Source organism: Eptatretus burgeri, chromosome 13 (assembly GCF_056783735.1).
Source record: "Eptatretus burgeri isolate ZD-2024b chromosome 13, Ebu_testis_v1, whole genome shotgun sequence".
NCBI classification, from domain to species: Eukaryota; Metazoa; Chordata; class Myxini; order Myxiniformes; family Myxinidae; genus Eptatretus; species Eptatretus burgeri.
In genome coordinates this window covers 71,397,505-71,416,828 of record NC_140973.1, presented here as the reverse complement: position 1 = coordinate 71,416,828, position 19,324 = coordinate 71,397,505, and the positions used below count along the sequence as shown (strand labels likewise).

The window sequence follows — 19,324 nt, the reverse complement described above, 5'->3', positions numbered from 1 at the left end:
TTGACTGCCATGGAACGTTCGGAATGTTAGCTAGTTTTTCACACCGATAAGATAATCTGGTCCGACGGGACTTGGAGATATATAACCGCTCGGCAATCGCATGCGAAACGAGCTGCGTAAAGCGGCTCGTTTTCATGCAGGTCCCGTTGAGGTGTAGATCCCCGGCATTTCCATCTGCGCGAATAATTAGGGATATCCATAATTCGGCGATTGACCCTGTAGCGCATGGGCAGAAGAGTTGGCTGATCTATGGTGTTATAAAAACACCCGTAGCTGGGTTTCAGCGTTGATCCAGAAGCTACAACTGGATTGCTCGTTCGGTGGGCGCATGCGGCCGCAATTGGACCGAGGCGGTCGTCCACACGCCAAATGGGCGAGAATCCACAACAATATATACATATACATATATATTGTTACGGCTGTGGAAATTCGCAGAACACCATAAAGGTTCCTGAGTTCAGTTAGATCGATAAGTCTGTGTTCAGTTAGATTTCCCCACCGTTGTTTAATGGGGTTTATTCGTGTCACAGGGCTGTGATCCTTTGAGGTAGGTTTTTCTTTTTCTATTGTTATTTTGAACCAACCACATCTCCAACCACCTAACCACCTTCACCGCTACGCCAGCTATCAATTCTCTTCTTCTCCATGGACACATTACAACCATCTCTCTGCATTCATTCCATAAACGCGAGCAAAAGGAAGGAACTTGAGGGCGCGCAAATTTTTCCCGCCTAATATTCCCGCCTGTTTTCTCTGCACTTGGTGTGGGGGGAGAGCGAGGCAGATCGTTCGCCATTGGTCGGTTCGTGGAATGAGGCGCTGGGAACAGAGGAACGCCCCTTTTTGGGAAGCTTCTTGCTGGAACTGGAAGGGGGCGGAGCAGAAAACAGGGAGGAGCAAGGGGTTGGACCCCAGGGGATATAAGGGCGTGCAGGACGCCAGGTCTGGCAGTTCAAGTCTTTGGTCGTCGAGCCCTTTTGTCGTCAGAGCTCTCGTGGTTTTTTCGTGGTGGCTCCTCGTTGAGCTCGGAGTTTGTGTGCGGTCTTCTTCGTGGTGGCAGCTTGGAGTGTGGTTTTTCTTCTTCGTGGTGGCAGTGGCAGCTCATGTGTTTTTGTCGTCGAGACTTTTCTGGTCGGATGGTTGCTGCTGCTTCGTGGTGGTTCGAGCTCCAGGTGCCTTCCCTCTGGGTGCCAAGTCGTGAGGGTTATGTGCAGTGGTCCAGGGTCGCGGCGCGCACGAGAGGAGAGTGCCAGAGAGAGCTCGCCGACCGTCGCACCACGAGGGTGCAGGTAACCAGCGTCGGCCTCGTGGGGCCCATTCAGTCAGCCAAGTCCCACGCCATAAAGGCCCACGGGCCCAGTCTGACCCCCCTGTCTATGGGGGTGGTCCTTTTCCTTTTCTTTTTCTTTTGAATGAATGTTGGTGGTGCCGTGTCCATAAGTAAAACCTGTTAAGTGCCTGTGAAATAATAATAATATTCGGTCGTAGTGCTTTCCCTTGCTTGTGTCTTTGTCCCCATCCCTTGATTGCGTTTGTTTCTTTGAATAAGTGTATGAATGTATTTCATTGCCTTGCCTGCATCACTGTTTGTGTGTGCTGTGTGAAATAAATGTGCTTTGTTCAAATGTACCCCGTTCGTTGCATCCTCTCCCTATTGGAAATGCATCTTGCATCGCGGAATAAATAGCTGGGGTTTAAACACCCGTTAAATAGAATCGGATCCGGCGAGGTCGGGCGATAATAACCGCTCGGTTATCACTGCAGAACGGAACGGACCGCTAAAGCGGTTCGTGTCCCAAGTCGACCTGCGTCGAGGTACGGTCGCCCGGTTGGCTGCCCGCGCAGGTACTTCGGTATATCGAATTCGGCGAGTGACCCTATCTTGCGCGGGTAGACAATTGGCTCGGCCGTGGTGGGGATTAGAAACCCACCCGTGACTGGTTTCCGGCGTTAGCTCTGGAAAGTCATGACTGAATTGTCAGTCCGGTGGGCGAGCTGCTACTATTAGTGGAAAGCGGTTGTTCGCAACAATATACATATATACATATACACATACATATATACATATACACATACATATATATCAAGTCATGGCACAGATTTTCAATTGAATTGTAATTGGAGCTCTGACTGAGCCACTTTAGGACATTTATCTTTTTGTTCCTTCGCTGCTCCAATGTTGCTTTCGCGATGTCTTTCGGGTCGCTGTCATGCTGAAAGGTGAACTTCCGTCCCAATGACCCCACCGGTCATACTGGTATATCCCAGTAATAAAAACAATTTGACACCAATGGAGCCTACTACGTACACGATATACACAAAAATAAATAGGGGCAATACCCCTGGTAGCAGCTGTTTAAGAAAACCAGGGAACGACTGCGAGGCATGGGTAACCCACAAAATATTTAACGGAGAAGAAAGTAAATACCTATGATTTTTTTTTAATGCAATGAACAAACTTTGGTACATACCTCGTGAGAAAGGTTGTGGTGAAGTTTCATCGAAATCGTGTGTAGTTTAAGAAAAGAAATAGTAAATGTTTGTGGACAAACAGATGGACGACGCACCATCCTATAAGCTCCCCGGAACTTCGTTCCAGGACGTGTGTGTGTGTGTGTGTGTGTGTGTGTGTGTGTGTGTGTGTGTGTGTGTGTGTGTGTGTGTGTGTGTGTGTGTGTGTGTGTGTGTGTGTGTGTGTGTGTGTGTGTGTCTCCTCCATAACTCCAGAACGATAAAACCTTGCAGCCTGAAACTTTTCATGCATACTAAGAAAACTCCGAGGAAGTGCATGAGTGAAAATTGGGTGTTCAGGTTAATTAAAACACGCCTTGTGAAGATAATTAACGGTCTTATTTAATTACTTCCTTCATCAGGCAATCCACGGCCGCCTCGCTGTCTGGGACTTAAGGCGTTTCCTGGGTAACCTCTCTGGGGTCTGAAGTTCCCATGTTTTTTGGCCTGCTCAACCATGCTTTGACTTGGAACAGGCCACAACGATTTCTTAACGATAAAGTTTTTTTTTTTTTCACTTTCCTCACTCGTATATATTATTGAATGCCTGTCATCAAAGCTCCGAATCACTGGGTATACTGCAGTGCTTATAAACGCCTGGAGACGCCTGCATTTGTGGCTTTATTTAATTTGCATATATGAATAACCAAGAGAATTTCTTAAATTAAGCATTATTAGAAAATGTAAGCTCCAGATTTGAAAGTATCAGCAGTTCAGACTCCGAAAAAATTGTTGATTTGTCCAATTCGGACATTGCATGGCGTTTGTGGGTGGATAGTTGGATCGACGGCAATAATTGGTAATCGCTTGCCAAGTCGGCATTCCGTTGGAGTGCTTGCTTGAGTGCTTAAGCTACTTATCGAGCTGTACAGTGCATTTTGTGTCCCGATCAGGATGTGCAGTCGACAGTTACTCCAAGGTAGAGGTACGTATACAGCACACACGGACGTGGCACATATGGGTAGATTTGGATCTGTACACACTCACTGCTGGTGTGTGGACATGCCATGCCTGTTCCGGGTGTCGTGGTGGCAAAGTTTCATCCCATATCTTATGGAGGTTCTCTCAGGTTTTCCTTTGTCCTCACATCTGTTTCTAAAGCATTTGGTTATCGGATTTGCTTTACAAAGGTTAAATGTTTCTCTTTGTGAGTTTCAAGGCAAAATATATTTTATAACACCCGATTTCTGAGCGGTTTGCAGTATTACCATATTTTCTAAATTACCGAGCCAATTTTTTCCCACCCGTCACACAAAGCTGATTATAAAAATAATGCTTGTGATCATATCGCTGAAACGTCTTCATAAAAGTAACGTTGTTTTCGGTGAAAGCTACTCAAGGTTTCTGAGTTGTGTACAGTATGTACTGCAGTCGGTAATCACACTGACTACAACCTGCCGATTCCCGAAAAATTGCCGTGTGTGTGTGTGTGTGTGTGTGTGTGTGTGTGTGTGTGTGTGTATGTGTGTGTGTGATTCAAAAATCATAACATTCTCTCTGATTACTCCCCCATCTCTCATATATATATATATATATATATATATATATATATATATATATATATATATATATATATATATATATATATATATATATATATATATACATATACAAACACGACAAACAAACAAACACGACACGACACAATTGTATCTATATTTAAGTTCTGTTGTCCCAAACATCTGTTTATTTATACTGTGTGTATATATATATATATATATATATATATATATATATATATATATATATATATATATATATATATATATATATATACTAGCTGAAGTACCTGGTAATACCCTGGAAATTTGCCCTATTTCCTCATGCTAGTTAGACTTATTAGTTAGACTTATTAGAATTAGAATTAGTTGTATGGAGAAAATTAGGAAGGCTTCTTTTATTCCTCAGATTTATGGAAGGAAGGCTTTATGCTGCCGTAATCCTGAGAGAGGTCATAGTTGAAGGCGGCCTTGAGCCACTCAATGTTTCTAGCAGCAGTGGAAACTGTCCTTGATGTCCTGCCAAAACCCGGACCTAGAAAGCTGGAACATGAGTTTTATGTTTCTCTCGCCTGTCGGTGTGATGCTCTAGTTGCAGTTAGGCGATGCTCTCTCTCTGCAGCTGACTCTGCTTGGCTGGCTCTTTCATGAGCAGATATATCAGCTGTAAGACGTGTCTCTGTCTCTGTCTCTGTCTCTGTCTCTGTCTCTGTCTCTCTGTCTCTCTGTCTCTCTCTCTCTCTCTGCTTGCCTGGCTCTTTCATGAGCAGATCTATCAGCAGTTCGCTGTTGCTGTGCACGTGCAGTTCAAGAATTCAAATAACAGGAGGAGAATGTGTATGTTTAAAAAGTCAACGAATACGAACATTTTGTATTTCAAAAAAACCCTAGCGTTTTTAGCTATGAAGCCTTTTGTTACGATTAATACGCCGGCGCACTATTTGAAAGCCTTTTTTTCATGGAAATTTTATTTTTATATATATATATATATAATATATTATAATATATCTATATATTTCCATTTTATGGAAAGCCACTTTGCGCATCCTGGAGCTGAATGTTAGGTCTATATGTGTGTAAAGTTTCATAAAGATCGGTTCACTGGTCAAGGAGCTTATTAGTTACAAACAAACAGACAGACAGACAGACAGACAGACAGACAGACTGCCATATATATATATATATATATATATATATATATATATATATATATATATATATATATATATATATATATATATATATATATATATATATATATATATATATATATATATATATAGGAGCTTGTCTCCAGACGTGTCCGGATGGGAGTTTGTCTCTGGACGTGTCCAGATGGGAGTTTGTCTCCGGATGTGTCCGGGCGGTGTTTATGTCTGGACGGGAGTTTGTGTCCTGACAGGTTGGCTTCGGACGCATCCGGGCGGTGTTTGTCTCTGGACTGTGTTTATCTCCGGACATGTACGGGCGGTGTTTGTCTCTGGGTGGTATTGAGAGTATGACCGGTAGAAAATATGCCTGGTGTTGGCTTAATGGCAGAGTTTATTTTAAGGAAATTTTAGAACTGCACAAATGTTTGAGGCAGGTGCCATGGCCCAGTGTTTGAGATTCTCCAAGTCTGAGAAGCATTTGTCATGGCTATTTTTTTAAACATTTTATGGATTTTAAGTTCCTTTGTACCCTTTGACAAGGTACACAACACAGGATGCCTCACTGGAGTCTATAAAATTAGAAAATATATATATATATATATATATATATATATATATATATATATATATATATATATCTCGTCATATAAACACAGTGTTTTAAGTTTTAACCATCTTAGTATTTGACAATTTTTTTTAAAACAAAGTACTAATCAGCATACATTTGTGTATGGAAAATTAAAAATATACTTCTCGTCATATAAACAGTAAATAAAGGTACTTTTGCTTTTCAGTATCATGGTCATGCATTGACTTCTTGTTTCTTTATTCGACATTGGAGTTTTTATTATAAATTTTAGTACTGCACGAAATTGGTTTAGAACTGCACAAGTAGGGATCTACTGCACGTTAAAATAAACCCTGCTTCATGGCTAAAGTGTTGGGCTTAGGATCCAAGAGTCCTGAGTTCAAATAGTTCAAATCCCACTCAGCTGTTGAATTAATATCAGGTGGGGTTGACTCTGCCTATCATCCTTCTGAGGTCGGAAAAATGAGTGCCAGCTTGCTGGTATTCTGTGTCGGAGTGATGACCCGTGCAGGATTGTGTCCAATAGCCAAGGAGACTGCTTTGGCAGCACCAACACTCTATATTTGTTGATGGATAGATGGATGGTAGAAAATGGATTTCAGACATTATTTTATTTCCATCTTCACTGTTATAAAATGCAGAATCAGTACGAATCATAATTGACATTCCACCACACGTCTGCCTTCCCTTCCTCTTACCTCTCACTGCCTTCCCTACCCCTCCCCCCTTCCCACCTTCCTCACTGCCCCTCCTCCTTGCTTCCCCTTCCAGCCTCTCTCTTTCCCCATCCCAGGTTCTCGTTAGCGAAGCGACGGTGGGACATATATATACACATACACGAGCAAACTACCAAAATGTAAAGGCAATACAGCTGATCACGCCCACGTTACAACTCAGATCGAGTCTTCCCACAAGCACGCCATCTTTATCAATGTGTCATACTTTTGACAAAGCGTCGATGCTGTCGGAGGAAAGGTACCAAAAGGGTTATACTGGGTGGTTTTGCCACTGTGTTCCCAGCAATCAGTTCGCAAGGTATTTGTAATTTGTACATGATGCCAGCGATAATTCGCCTACTGTTCGTGAAGGACACCGTGGGATGTTTAACGTCCACCACCAGTCGTGGCAGATGGTACGCCCAGTTTGACATCCTTCCAATCGACATTGATGTGAAACACCAGGATTACTCTTTGTACCCGTGTCAGGATTCGAATATAGGCCGGACAACACAAGGGTCGGTTCGCCACCTCTCGACGATCCTGGCAGCCACGTAATGAATATATTTTCCCCTTAAAACGGACAGACCTATTCTTACAGCAAAACTGCAAAATGAAACACACAAAGTGGTCATTTGGCCCGTCACGCGTGTGTCATACTCTTATCCGCACACATTCTCCGAATTTGTTCCTTTCGGGTAAACTAACATGAAGCAAAGTTTACACGATACTCACCCATTCATCGGCGGTCACCACTCTTCACCATTCCAAGTGGAATAAAACAATTATTTAACTCGTCTGCGTTCACATCATGTCCAACCACACCCCAAGACTGCAGGACACGTTGGCCGAGACAATGACAACATGATTTGGGGATGGGGGTGGGGATGGGGGTGGGGATGGGGGTGGGGATGGGGATGGGGATGGGGATGGGGATGGGGATGGGGATTTAAACCCCTTTGCAGAGAATGTGAAACAACTTTTTCCAATTACACTTCCACGCTGCGTTTGCACAAGCAATTCGTGCAAACGGCGCTCGGTTCGGATGGGAAATGGCATTTACGAAGCGAACCGTGATCCGTGCAGATCGTCCTGGAATGTCACACCAGGAACCAGGCGGCATGCATGTTCCAGTTGGAGGGAAAGTCGCTTCCCTTCCTCACGAACCTGAGCCGGTGTAAAGACTTCAAGCTACCCCCCCCTTTTCAAGATACCCCCGCCCCCCTTTCAAGTTACTCCCCCTTTCAAGTTACCCCCCTTTCAAGTTACCCCCGCACTTTGACATTACCCCCCTCCCTGATTTCGCTGAAATGATAAATTATTATGCCCACAACTGATGATACGTTGATTGAATAGAACACGTAAAACATACAAGATTGAAAGCTCGTCTCAAAGTCTGGAAACATAAAAAATGTAACAAAAATGATAATTGTATTGGTGATGGTGGTCGTGTGGCAGCTTAGCTGCCGGGGTAGCTTGTAGCTATCATTTCTTGAAGCGCGACTGTGTCGCTGATGCAGTGCCCCTTACCTCTACCAGTACACACACTGGAACTGGAACTCATTTCGCCGACCTCGGAAGAATGAACAGGCTGAGTCAACCCCACCTGGTATTAATTCAGCGGCACAGGGCTTGAACTTAGGACCCTCGGATCCCAAGTCGCCACCCGAACCAGTGAGCCAACACCAGGCTGCGCATTCAGCCTGTCATCCTTCCGAGGTCGGCGAAATGAGTACCAGTTCCAGTGTGTGTACTGGTAGAGGGGCACTGCATCAGCGACACAGTCGCGCTTCAAGAAATGATAGCTACCCCCGGCAGCTAAGCTGCCATACGACCACCACCACCACAACTAAATTGTGAATTAAAAATAAGCTGTTTTCATTGCCTTTCTTCGACATTGCTTTTATTGCGTTGTTACCATAATTGTAAATACAGGGGGCTGCAAAAGTAGGTATACAGTAAGGATTATACCGGTATTCATTACAGTATACCTACCTTTGCAGCCCCCTGTATAGTCTGAGTTGGTTTAAAAGATATACCAGGATGTCTATTCCCATTTTTTGTAAATAAACATACATAAATAAATGTTTTGAGGGGGGTAATCTGAAATCGATTTTACATTACCGGGAGGAAACTTGAGAGGGGGGGTAACTTGAAAGGGGGGGGTAACTTGAAAGGGGGGTAACTTGAAAGGGGGCGGGGGTATCTTGAAAGGGGGCGGGGGTAACTTGAAAGGGGGCAGGGGGTATCTTGAAAGGGGGCGGGGTAACTTGAAAGGGGGCGGGGGTAACTTGAAAGGGGCGGGGGTAACTTGAAAGGGGGCAGGGGTAACTTGAAAGGGGGCGGGGGTAACTTGAAAGGGGGCGGGGGTAAATTGAAAGGTGGGTGGGGGTAACTTGAAAGGTGGGCGGGGGTAACTTGAAAGGGGGGCGGGGGTAACTTAGAAGTCTTTACACCGGTCCTGACTGGCAAATCTGAAAATCGACATGACCCTCATCCAGCAAGCGTGTAGTGCTTACCTGGTGTTTGGACCTTCTGAGTCCCTACTGTCGACATCGTACTCTCTGATCAGTTGCTGATCCTCATACTCTTCATCATCAGGCACAAGAATTGGCTCCATTGCAACGAGACGCGACCCAGGTCCCTCAGCGGGGTGAGGAGACGCGACCCAGGTCCCTCAGCGGGGTGAGGAGACGCGACCCAGGTCCCTCAGCGGGGTGAGGAGACGCGACCCAGGTCCCTCAGCGGGGTGAGGAGACGCGACCCAGGTCCCTCAGCGGGGTGAGGAGACGCGACCCAGGTCCCTCAGCGGGGTGAGGAGACGCGACCCAGGTCCCTCAGCGGGGTGAGGAGACGCGACCCAGGTCCCTCAGCGGGGTGAGGAGACGCGACCCAGGTCCCTCAGCGGGGTGAGGAGACGCGACCCAGGTCCCTCAGCGGGGTGAGGAGACGCGACCCAGGTCCCTCAGCGGGGTGAGGAGACGCGACCCAGGTCCCTCAGCGGGGTGAGGAGACGCGACCCAGGTCCCTCAGCGGGGTGAGGAGACGCGACCCAGGTCCCTCAGCGGGGTGAGGAGACGCGACCCAGGTCCCTCAGCGGGGTGAGGAGACGCGACCCAGGTCCCTCAGCGGGGTGAGGAGACGCGACCCAGGTCCCTCAGCGGGGTGAGGAGACGCGACCCAGGTCCCTCAGCGGGGTGAGGAGACGCGACCCAGGTCCCTCAGCGGGGTGAGGAGACGCGACCCAGGTCCCTCAGCGGGGTGAGGAGACGCGACCCAGGTCCCTCAGCGGGGTGAGGAGACGCGACCCAGGTCCCTCAGCGGGGTGAGGAGACGCGACCCAGGTCCCTCAGCGGGGTGAGGAGACGCGACCCAGGTCCCTCAGCGGGGTGAGGAGACGCGACCCAGGTCCCTCAGCGGGGTGAGGAGACGGTGATCTTTAGCTTGGAAATTGAACAGTGCGTGCATACGCGGCACAGGTGGCAAAATAACTGCTTGTGAATCTTGAACAGTTAAACAAACCTATATCGTGCAGATTGTACCATCTAATGGACAATATCAAACAACTACAGGAATTAAGATAACAAGGAAGGGTCGAAAATGCAATGCCGTGTCTCACGAAATGGGAGTAGTTGTGCGCGACGCTCACATGGCGGCGGAATCGGAGCCAAGTTCCAATGGGGGCGGGGCTTGCCTGCTGGTTGGTTGGGCGCGGTTAATGGGCGGGGAATCGTTCAATCGTCATCGTTTGGCGCCGGAGCGGCCTTGATGCATTCACCATGTTTGTCTCTTGCCAAGGTGGGGGAGCGCATTGAAAATTTCCGTCACGTTTGACGAGGTACGTAATACATGGCTGGTTCAATGTGTAAATAGATGGTAGTCTGTTATGTCGAAAAGTGGCTACAAAAGGACAGTAATGCAATTCTTACCCTCAGGGGGCACTCCTGGTCGTCACACAGAGTGGTTTGACCGGGTTGAAGTGACTTTCCCTCACGTGACAGACCGCAGGTTTTAAGCTCACAAGATGGCCTAGTAGGCCCGAGAGCTACGCACATTCACCTCGATGCTGTCTCGCCTGGGTTTGAATGTCGGCCCAGCTATAAACTGTCTTCCCGATGTTTCACAGGCATGGATGGTGATTCATCAATGTGTGTGCCGTCCCTTGGATGGACGTTAAACTGGGAGTCCTGTTGCCGGCATGAGTGGTCAGTCGAGCGATCGGCGGCACCCGAGCCAAAATCCAGGTTCCTGCCCGAACCGATGGAGGGCATTGCATCAGTGGTACAGTGAACCGTGCCCTGAGCCAATGATGCCACCCCTCAGCTTTGTTTGTGCTGTAGATGAAAGACCACAGGTGGTTTTTTTTTCTTTCTTTTTCTATCGGGGTTGTACTCAAACCGATTCCGAAGAGATACCGCAATATGGTGAGGTGCGTGGGGCAGATACATCCCTCACAAAATGTCACAATAAGACCTCAACAAAGGTACATTCTGTTTTGTACGTTAAATAAGCAGCTGCGGCTTGTGTGGGGTGTTGTGGTTGGTGTTGAGCGATTTTAAGAAAATAATGATGTTGGATATAATTTCGGACAGGTCGCTGGGTTCTTTCGTCTTTGTTCGACCGCCTCCTTTCTGGTTTTGCACCCTCTGCCCTTTCCGTACTCTGACTCTCCCAGGTTTCTGCAGGGCACATAAGGTCCACCATCAACCCCCTTCTGGTTAAACTACCAAAATCCAGGATCACTGCTCACGTCCACTCGTTCAATCCTCTTTTTTTCCCTACCTGTTGAACCAACTTCCACATTCTCTTCGATCTCATTCTTCCCTCCAGGTCTTCAAGACAGGTGTTCACCACCATCTCGGATCATCCCGCATCCAAAAGTATGATCTTTTCTAACCTCATTAAGCCTTGCCAAGCCCAATTGGGGAACTATAGACCTGTTAGCCTTACTTAAGATGTGGGAAAGCTGTTGGAGACATTACTTAAGGAACAGATAGGGAACCATGTGAATGATTTCAAACTAATTATAGGTCGTCAACTTGGATCAACCAAAGGGAGATCATGTTTAACAAATTTATTAAAGTTACATGAAGTAGTTTCTGATTGGGTCGATGAAGGAAGACAGGGGATGTCGTATAATCGAGACTTTCAGAAGTCATTTGATAAGTTTATTTGCCAAGGTGAGGGCTTGTGAAGTGTCTGTCAGGTAACTAACTGGATTAGTGATAGGAAGCAAAGATGTTTTTAAGTCTAATGGAGATGCTTAAGATAAGGATAGGTGTGGGCAAGATAGGTGAAGTGAAGTTTCTCAGCAGAGTGGACAATGTTTGGACCCACAACCATAGATAGCTTAAGGGTAAAGAAGATGAGTTCAGACCGTTTTCAGGTCAGGATCTTTCTGTCGGAGAGTGGTTAACGCATGGAGTGGTCTCCCCTGAAAGGTAACGGAGGAGGTGGAATCCTGCTCTATTAAAGTGTGTGTGCGTGTGCGCGCATGTGTACGTACGTTCATAATCGGGACATATGCCAAGAATCGGGCTTTTCCACCATCCAATGTGGAACACTTAACCGAATGTGAATTGCATAAACGTGGGATTTGCAAGAGCAAAACTTGACCTATATTTTCCACAAACAATATAATTAATTGTACAGTAACGGCTAGATCTTACAAGTAAAAGGAAACTAAATAATTAAGTACACATAAAACTTCAAACATACTTTACTCATTGACATGTAGCAAATGTGCGATGCAATATGTTGGTGAAACAATGCAGAGATGAAAAAAATGAATGCACACAGGAGTGGCACAAGAAACCCAGATAAAACTACTTGTTGTCCACTACTCGTTGTCCACTACTCACTCGTCACTTTACTTATGGATACTGTCACAATACAAGCTTCAGTATTCAGGTTTGAGAAAAGATAAGTGGTAATGGCAAAAAAATGTATGTGGTGGAAGATAAAACATTCACACAATACGTACCGGTAAGCGTAGAGAACTTTTATTGATTAAAGAATTAAGAACTGCTTACCCATTGGGATTAAATGAAAGTATTAATGATATTTACATACTTTATAATGGCCAAAACATAATCGCCACTGTTTTAAACATCTTACTATGAGACTCTTAGAGACACAGAGTACATAAATGATGGACGTAAACATCCAGTTACAAACACACCACAATAAATGGTAAATGAGTGGTTCGATCTTAACAAATCAAATATCTGTAGATTACTTAACAGCAGTATAATTAAGATCAATACTTTAAAAAAAAACAACAACTGAAAGAAGTTTGGCAAATCATTTAACAGATTAATGGAAACGGATGATCTAGTTTAACTCACAATCCAACACATGCAAGCAATTCTGGACATGATTGACCATATAATGTATAAAGAGAAATCTAAAGAAGTTAATCATAGAAAAGACAATTACGTCATCAAAATTGTGTTCGATAATTGCTACTACTACTACTAATGCGAGGGCATATATTAGCCTGAGCCTGTGCCATCTCGGGTTCCATGAACATAGCACCTTCAGACCAACCTATCCAGCATGGCAGTCCTCAGTTCGTTAAGAACAAAGGGTTGGAAATGATCAATATGGAGAAAATACTACAACAGAAGGAACTGCAGAGTAAACTTCCAGAAACAATACAACAGAGAGAGCCACCAAGGGTTGTGTACACTTTACAAGATGCAATTAAGGGAAAATATTGAACTACAAGGAAACTGTATAATCGATAGACGAAGAAGAATGGTCGTCACACACATCATTGAAATTATGACCATTCACTATTTAAAGATCCACATCATAAACACATTATCAAAGGTGATCTCATAATAGTGAAAGATAGAAAATTACTTGCATTACTTATAAAAAGACCAAATTATAGAGAAGATAAAAGGATTAACTGGAATAAAGCAAGGGAACTTACAATGATAGGACTGATGAAATGGATAGGAAACAAATTGATAAACACAAAGTAACAAACACACAAATGACTTTATGGTTAGAGAAGGTAGAGAAACATGTAAAACTGAGAATTGTTGATTTGAAAAGAAAAGTTCAAATGAAGAATATAAAAGTAATTTTAAAACTCCAGAGACAAGTCATTATTTAAAACAACTTCAAACACAACAAGTCTGAAGATGACAATGGTTCACGAGTGGTATTTGATGATGTAGATTGTTTCAGAAGTCAATGATGAGACAATGTGATAATGTTTGACCAAGTTATAAAAATTATCAACATGATGTGGTACGAGTGACAGGTTATGAGCTGAAAAATGTCGAAAACCCGGTTTCGTTCAACAACTTTCAAAATTTGACCGATGCATAACCTTTAAAGGTCACAAAACAATGTTGTGGACATTAAAATAAGGAAATAGGATACGTGCTATAGCTTATTGGAGTTAGTTCGTCAAAGAAGGTCGAAAACCCGGTTCGATTCCCACAACTTTGATCTTTGTGAACTTTATAGGTCAAAGGTCAAGGATTATGACCTTTGGTGCAAAACTTCCTCTGGAACATTCCAGGAACAATATAACGTCATATAGGCTCTATGGCATTTCGCACTCCTCAGATTATCCATACTTTGATGAAATCAGCGTAAAAACAAACTTGAAGGGGGCGCCACGGGCAAGGTGTTTGAGATAGAGCAAAATGGTTTCAAGACTTTAGGTGGGGAATGACCTCAAGATTATACATAAAAATATTGTCATCCTCGCTCTCAAAGTTTGGGCGGTCGTATGATTTTGATGTCAAAATTCGCAATTTTCTAAGTTCGTGACCTTTGGACGAAAATGAAAAATCGAGCTCCGTGGGGCTATGCAGGTGCCATTGGGCTAACCAAATACCGAAACTCCTGCCAGATTCGACAAACCCCCTCGGAGAAGATGGATTTTTGTCAAAATTCGAAATTTTCTAAGTTCGTGACCTTCTGACCTTGACCTTGGGACGAAAATGAAAAATCGAGCTCCGTGGGGCTATGCAGGTGCCATTGGGCAAACCAAATACCGAAACCCCTGCCAGATTCGACACACCGCCTAGGAGAAGATGCAAATTGAAATGGGCTACCCCCTAAAAACACATGTTTTTTGGGCGTGGCTCCACCCATGATGGGCGCACCACGCCCATTCTCAGGAAAACACAACGAGATCATGATATAAACCTCCCACCAAAATTTTTATCAGGATCGGATCAAAACCCACGGAGCTATGCTCGGGACAGACAGACAGACAGACAGACAGACAGAGACAGACAGACACACACCAATAACGAATATAGTGGTCACTTATTTTTTCGTGAAAATATTTTTTCGTGAACCAATATATTATTGCCCAGTTGACAAAGCAAATAATAATATTACATTTGTATGCAAAACATTCCACACTCAAACACTTGGAAGAATTACGCTTACAGACTGGACTCTCAAAAACCGACAAAATAAGTGACGACAAGAAAATAGACCAAAGACAACACCATATAAATCATTCAAACGTGAGAACAACTTCCTGTTAGTTCCAGGGAAACACCATAAATTACCATTCATTCACGAGTTCCCAAAAATGCACAAAAACCTTTTTAAAATGAGGTTCATGCAAGTCGAGAATGCAGTTTGAAACCATTGTCAGGGAGGATTACAGGAGTGATGAAACTGATTTATAAATGCTTAAAAAAAACTACAATGAAAAGGAGGAGGAGGAGATTGGGACCATACTCTGTGCAGAGCGTTGGTGCTGCCTAAGCAGTCTCCTTGGCTATTGGACACAATCCTGGATGAGTCACCACTCCGACAGTATACCAGCATACTGGTACTTATTTTGCCAACCTCGAAAGGATGACAGACCAAGTTAATCCCACCTGGTATTAATTCAATAGCTGAGTGGGATTTGAACTCAGGTCGCTAGGATCCAAAGCTCACCACCCTAACCATTAAGCCAACACCAGGCCTACCATGAAAAGGTGAGGTCTTATTCTGGTATTAAGAAATTATGGATCATTGATAATTCCAAACCAGTAAACAACAGAATCCACAACATTAATAACAAGGGTGAGGCTAAATATCGATCAACTACTGGTTTTTCCACATTACACACAAACACTCCACATGACAAGTTCATAAATGCATTGGGCAGAGCGGCAGATAAAGCATTTACAGGAGGTAATAAAGTACACATTAAAGTCTCTCAAAAAAGAGTAAATTGGTCGATAAACGAAAATCAATATTCATGTAGTTTTTCAAAAAAATAAACTTAAAGAAAGGATGGTATTCGATTTCTCCAAAAGTACAGGTTTTTTTTTTATTACTTTTGACAACAAAATACTCCAACAGACAGTGGGGATACCCATGCGTTCAGATCTGGCCCCTTTCTTTGCAAATTTATTCCTGCACGTGTATGAGTCTGATTGGGTCCAGAACGAGTCTGATTGTACGAATCAGTCTGATTGAGATTGCGATATATATATATATATATATATATATATATATATATATATATATATATATATACTTTATATGTGTATATATATATATATATATATATATATATATATATATATATATATATATATATATATATACTGTATATGTATATATATATATATATATATATATATATATATATATATATATATATATACTGTATATATATATATATATATATATATATACTGTATATATATATATGTATAAATACTGTATATATGTGAAGACCACAAGGGGAAAACCAGAGATGTCAGGATAAGTCAATTTTGAAGAAACTGAAATATAAAGTTTCAAGACTTTGGTGGACTGTTTAATAACTGTCATATAGATTTATTTTCCATTAAAAGGAAGAGTGATCATTGGCCCTTCAAATTAAGCATGTAGCATTTGCCAAGCTTCTGTGTTATTTAATTTAAGAGCAAAGAACGAATCAATGTTGCAAACTGACATCACTGGTTATTCCCTTGTTTAATAATTGCCATGCAATTTTAACCCAGGATGTGTAGCAAATTCATGCTTGTTGGTTATTAGCATACATTACATGACTTTGGTGATCACAGATTATTTTTTTCAACATCAAACGGTCATTGTTTTTTTGTTTGATTGGTGTTCAACGCCATACTCAAGGGTATTTCGCTTATATGACGACGGATTCTCCATTTCTTACTCCTTACTACTTAATATGATGGAAAACCGGGAGGAAACCAAGGATAAACCACCCCCGCGATTGCCGAAGTCACCTCATGTGACTCCCTCATATACCTAAGCAGGTTGATTGGGCGGTGGGTACATCGAATGAGGATGGGTACTCAGATGCGCTAACCATTAAGCCACGGCGTGGGTCCCATAAAAGTCACAATAAAGGTTTGACCAGGCTTGAACCACGATATGCACCAACTACGGAGCCCATGATAAAACCAAATAGGCTATTGTAGTGCTCAGAGTTTATGCTGTGAAAGTTTTACAACCTTTCATTTTTTAGTTTCTCAACTGAATATTATGGTGGAACAGTTAACATGAATGAAAGGGAGATAACCAGGAGTAAAGTACTGACAACTCTGGATTGCTACTTGTTCAGCTTTGACAACACTTGCTTTTTCATTGCACGGCTAAACTTTATGCCATTGAAATTATGTGACACCCCTGGTTATTTGTGAAAGTAATATTGTGAGAGGAAACCTGATGTTGCCAACTATTGGCAGGTGCAATAACCCTGAAATTTATAAAAAGTGACAGCTCTGGTTTTCCCCTTGTGGTCTTCATATGTATATGTATATATATATATATATATATATATATATATATATATATATATATATATATATATATATATATATATATATAGGTAGATATATGTAGTATATATACATATATATATATATATATATATATATATATATATATATATATATATGTACTGTATATATGTATACATATGTAAATATATATATATATCTATATATTTATATGTGTATATATACATATATATGTATATATATATATATATGTATATATATATATATATATATATATATATATATATATATATTGTTGCGGATTCGTGCCCGCCGGCGTGCGAGCGGCCACGTAACTCGAATCGCGGCACGTCGCCCACCGGACGGACAACCCCGTCGTGACCCTCTCGGACTAACGCCGGGAACTAGTCACGGGTGGGTCTTTCGGCCTCACCACGATCGTGCCAATCGGCCCCCCGCGTGGGATAGGGTTGCTCGCCAAATTCGACCTACCTAAGTACCCACACTTAGGGTAGACCGGGCGATCGCACCTCGCCGCAGGTCGACTTCGGACACGGGCCACTTTAAGCGACCCGTTCCGTACTATCGGGATAACCGAGCGGTGTTATCGTCAACCTCGACGGTTCGATTAATTATTGGGCGTATTTAGCCCACGACCAACCCTTTACGTGAAGTAAGATGGAGATTCAATTAGAGAAAAGACGAAGCGAAACGGGAGAAACAGTTCAACATAAAGCACATTTATTCCGCGGCAAACGGAAAGCACACATATACAATTACCACAATTATGCAACAAAAGCAAATGTAACAAAAGAAGAAACAACAATTACGCACCAAAAGCAACTGCAACAAAAGAAACACAATGCAGATCTACTACCGACTACGCGAGCACACGGCAACACTTACACAGTTTTACTTCACAGACGGCGCCGACAACACATATACTCCAAAGCAAAAGAAAAAGGGGCCACCCTCAACGATAAGGGGGCAGACGGGCCTGGGGCCGAGACCGCGTCGAGCCTCCCCGTCTGGTGATGAGCCGCAAAATGGCGGCGGCGCCCCGACTCCGCGGGCCTCGCTGGCACTGCCTGGAAAGGGGTGGGAACGGGCCCCCTTCTCACACTATCTCAGCGCGGGGGGAAACAGGGGGGGGGGTTGTTGATGCTCGGGGGAAAGAGGATATCTGGCTGGCTTGGGTCCCGCGACGAGCGACTCCACTGCGACCTCGACCGCGTTCCCGGACTCCCCTCTCCGCAGCTCCCCGACTCTGACACGAGCGCAGACCTCCACAAAGCTCCTTGGCTTCTCCAGACTCCCCGGACCCCGACAGACACTCTCTCGACTGATTTCGCCGCCGCCACAACTCTCCAACTCTTTCCTCTTCTCAACTCTCTCAAATTCGCCCCGCGCTCGGCGCTTTATAGTCCGATAGGAGAAATCATATGCAGATTTTTGGATCAGGAACGGCTCGGGGGCGAAGCCACGCTCCCCCATTGGACGGAGGAAAAGTGGGGGTGAATCATTCTTGATCCGCGAATCTGCATATAGCGATTATACTCCGACGCGCCTGGAGGCGGGGCCAAATCGCCCCACGCTCGCTGATAGGACGGAACAGAAGTGGGCGTGAATCATTCTTGATCCAATTTCTCGGAAAGGCCGCTTTTTGCACCCGCTGCTCGGTGCGCGCCCTGTACGAGTCCAGGATCGGTGCCCACAAGCGGCGCGGGAATGGCGGTGATGCGATGGTGACGAGAGCGAGATGTGACGGTAAAGGTCGTGGCTGTTGGCGTTGTTGTTGTTGTGAAGCGGCGTTGCGGTTGGTGGTTGTTGTGTGATGGCTGTTGAGACGTGGTTGGCTCAAAATAAAGATAGTAAAAGAAAAACGGCTATCTAAAAGGGTCGCAGCTCGAATGAATGACATTTATTCCCTCTAAACAACGGGTTTGGGCTAACTACACATAAACTTACAGAGATATCTCACCTATGGGACCTGAATGGTGGTTTGCGAATTTCCTCAACCACAACACTACCCCCTCCCCTTTTTACAGACTCGTCCCGAGTCGTCAAATTTTCGTGTGCCATCATGTGTAGTTCTCCCCTAGTACATTTG

General features: G+C 44.0%; 2 protein-coding genes across 7 annotated transcripts in view; one reads left to right on the top strand and one right to left on the bottom strand.

Moving 5' to 3' along the window:
* Nucleotides 1–19,324, bottom strand: part of LOC147014746 (class E basic helix-loop-helix protein 41-like) — a 92,716-nt gene that overhangs the window by 42,794 nt on the left and 30,598 nt on the right. Inside the window, exon 1 of one of the 3 annotated variants that reach the window (XM_085852945.1) lies at nt 8,986–9,738. The exons of 1 other annotated variant lie outside the window; for it this stretch is intronic. In XM_085852945.1, the coding sequence (XP_085709071.1) occupies nt 8,986–9,086 (101 nt within the window). In that variant the 5' untranslated portion in view covers nt 9,087–9,738. Of the gene's footprint in view, nt 1–7,201; nt 7,336–8,985; nt 9,739–19,324 lie in introns of those variants that run through there. One more of the 3 variants, XM_085852947.1, reaches the window with a different exon arrangement.
* Nucleotides 9,869–19,324, top strand: part of SSPN (sarcospan) — a 69,574-nt gene continuing 60,118 nt past the window's right edge. Inside the window, exon 1 of one of the 4 annotated variants that reach the window (XM_085852951.1) lies at nt 9,869–9,887. The gene's annotated coding sequence lies outside the window, so the exon portion shown is untranslated. Of the gene's footprint in view, nt 9,888–10,158; nt 10,305–19,324 lie in introns of those variants that run through there. The other 3 variants (XM_085852954.1, XM_085852949.1, XM_085852953.1) reach the window with 3 other exon arrangements.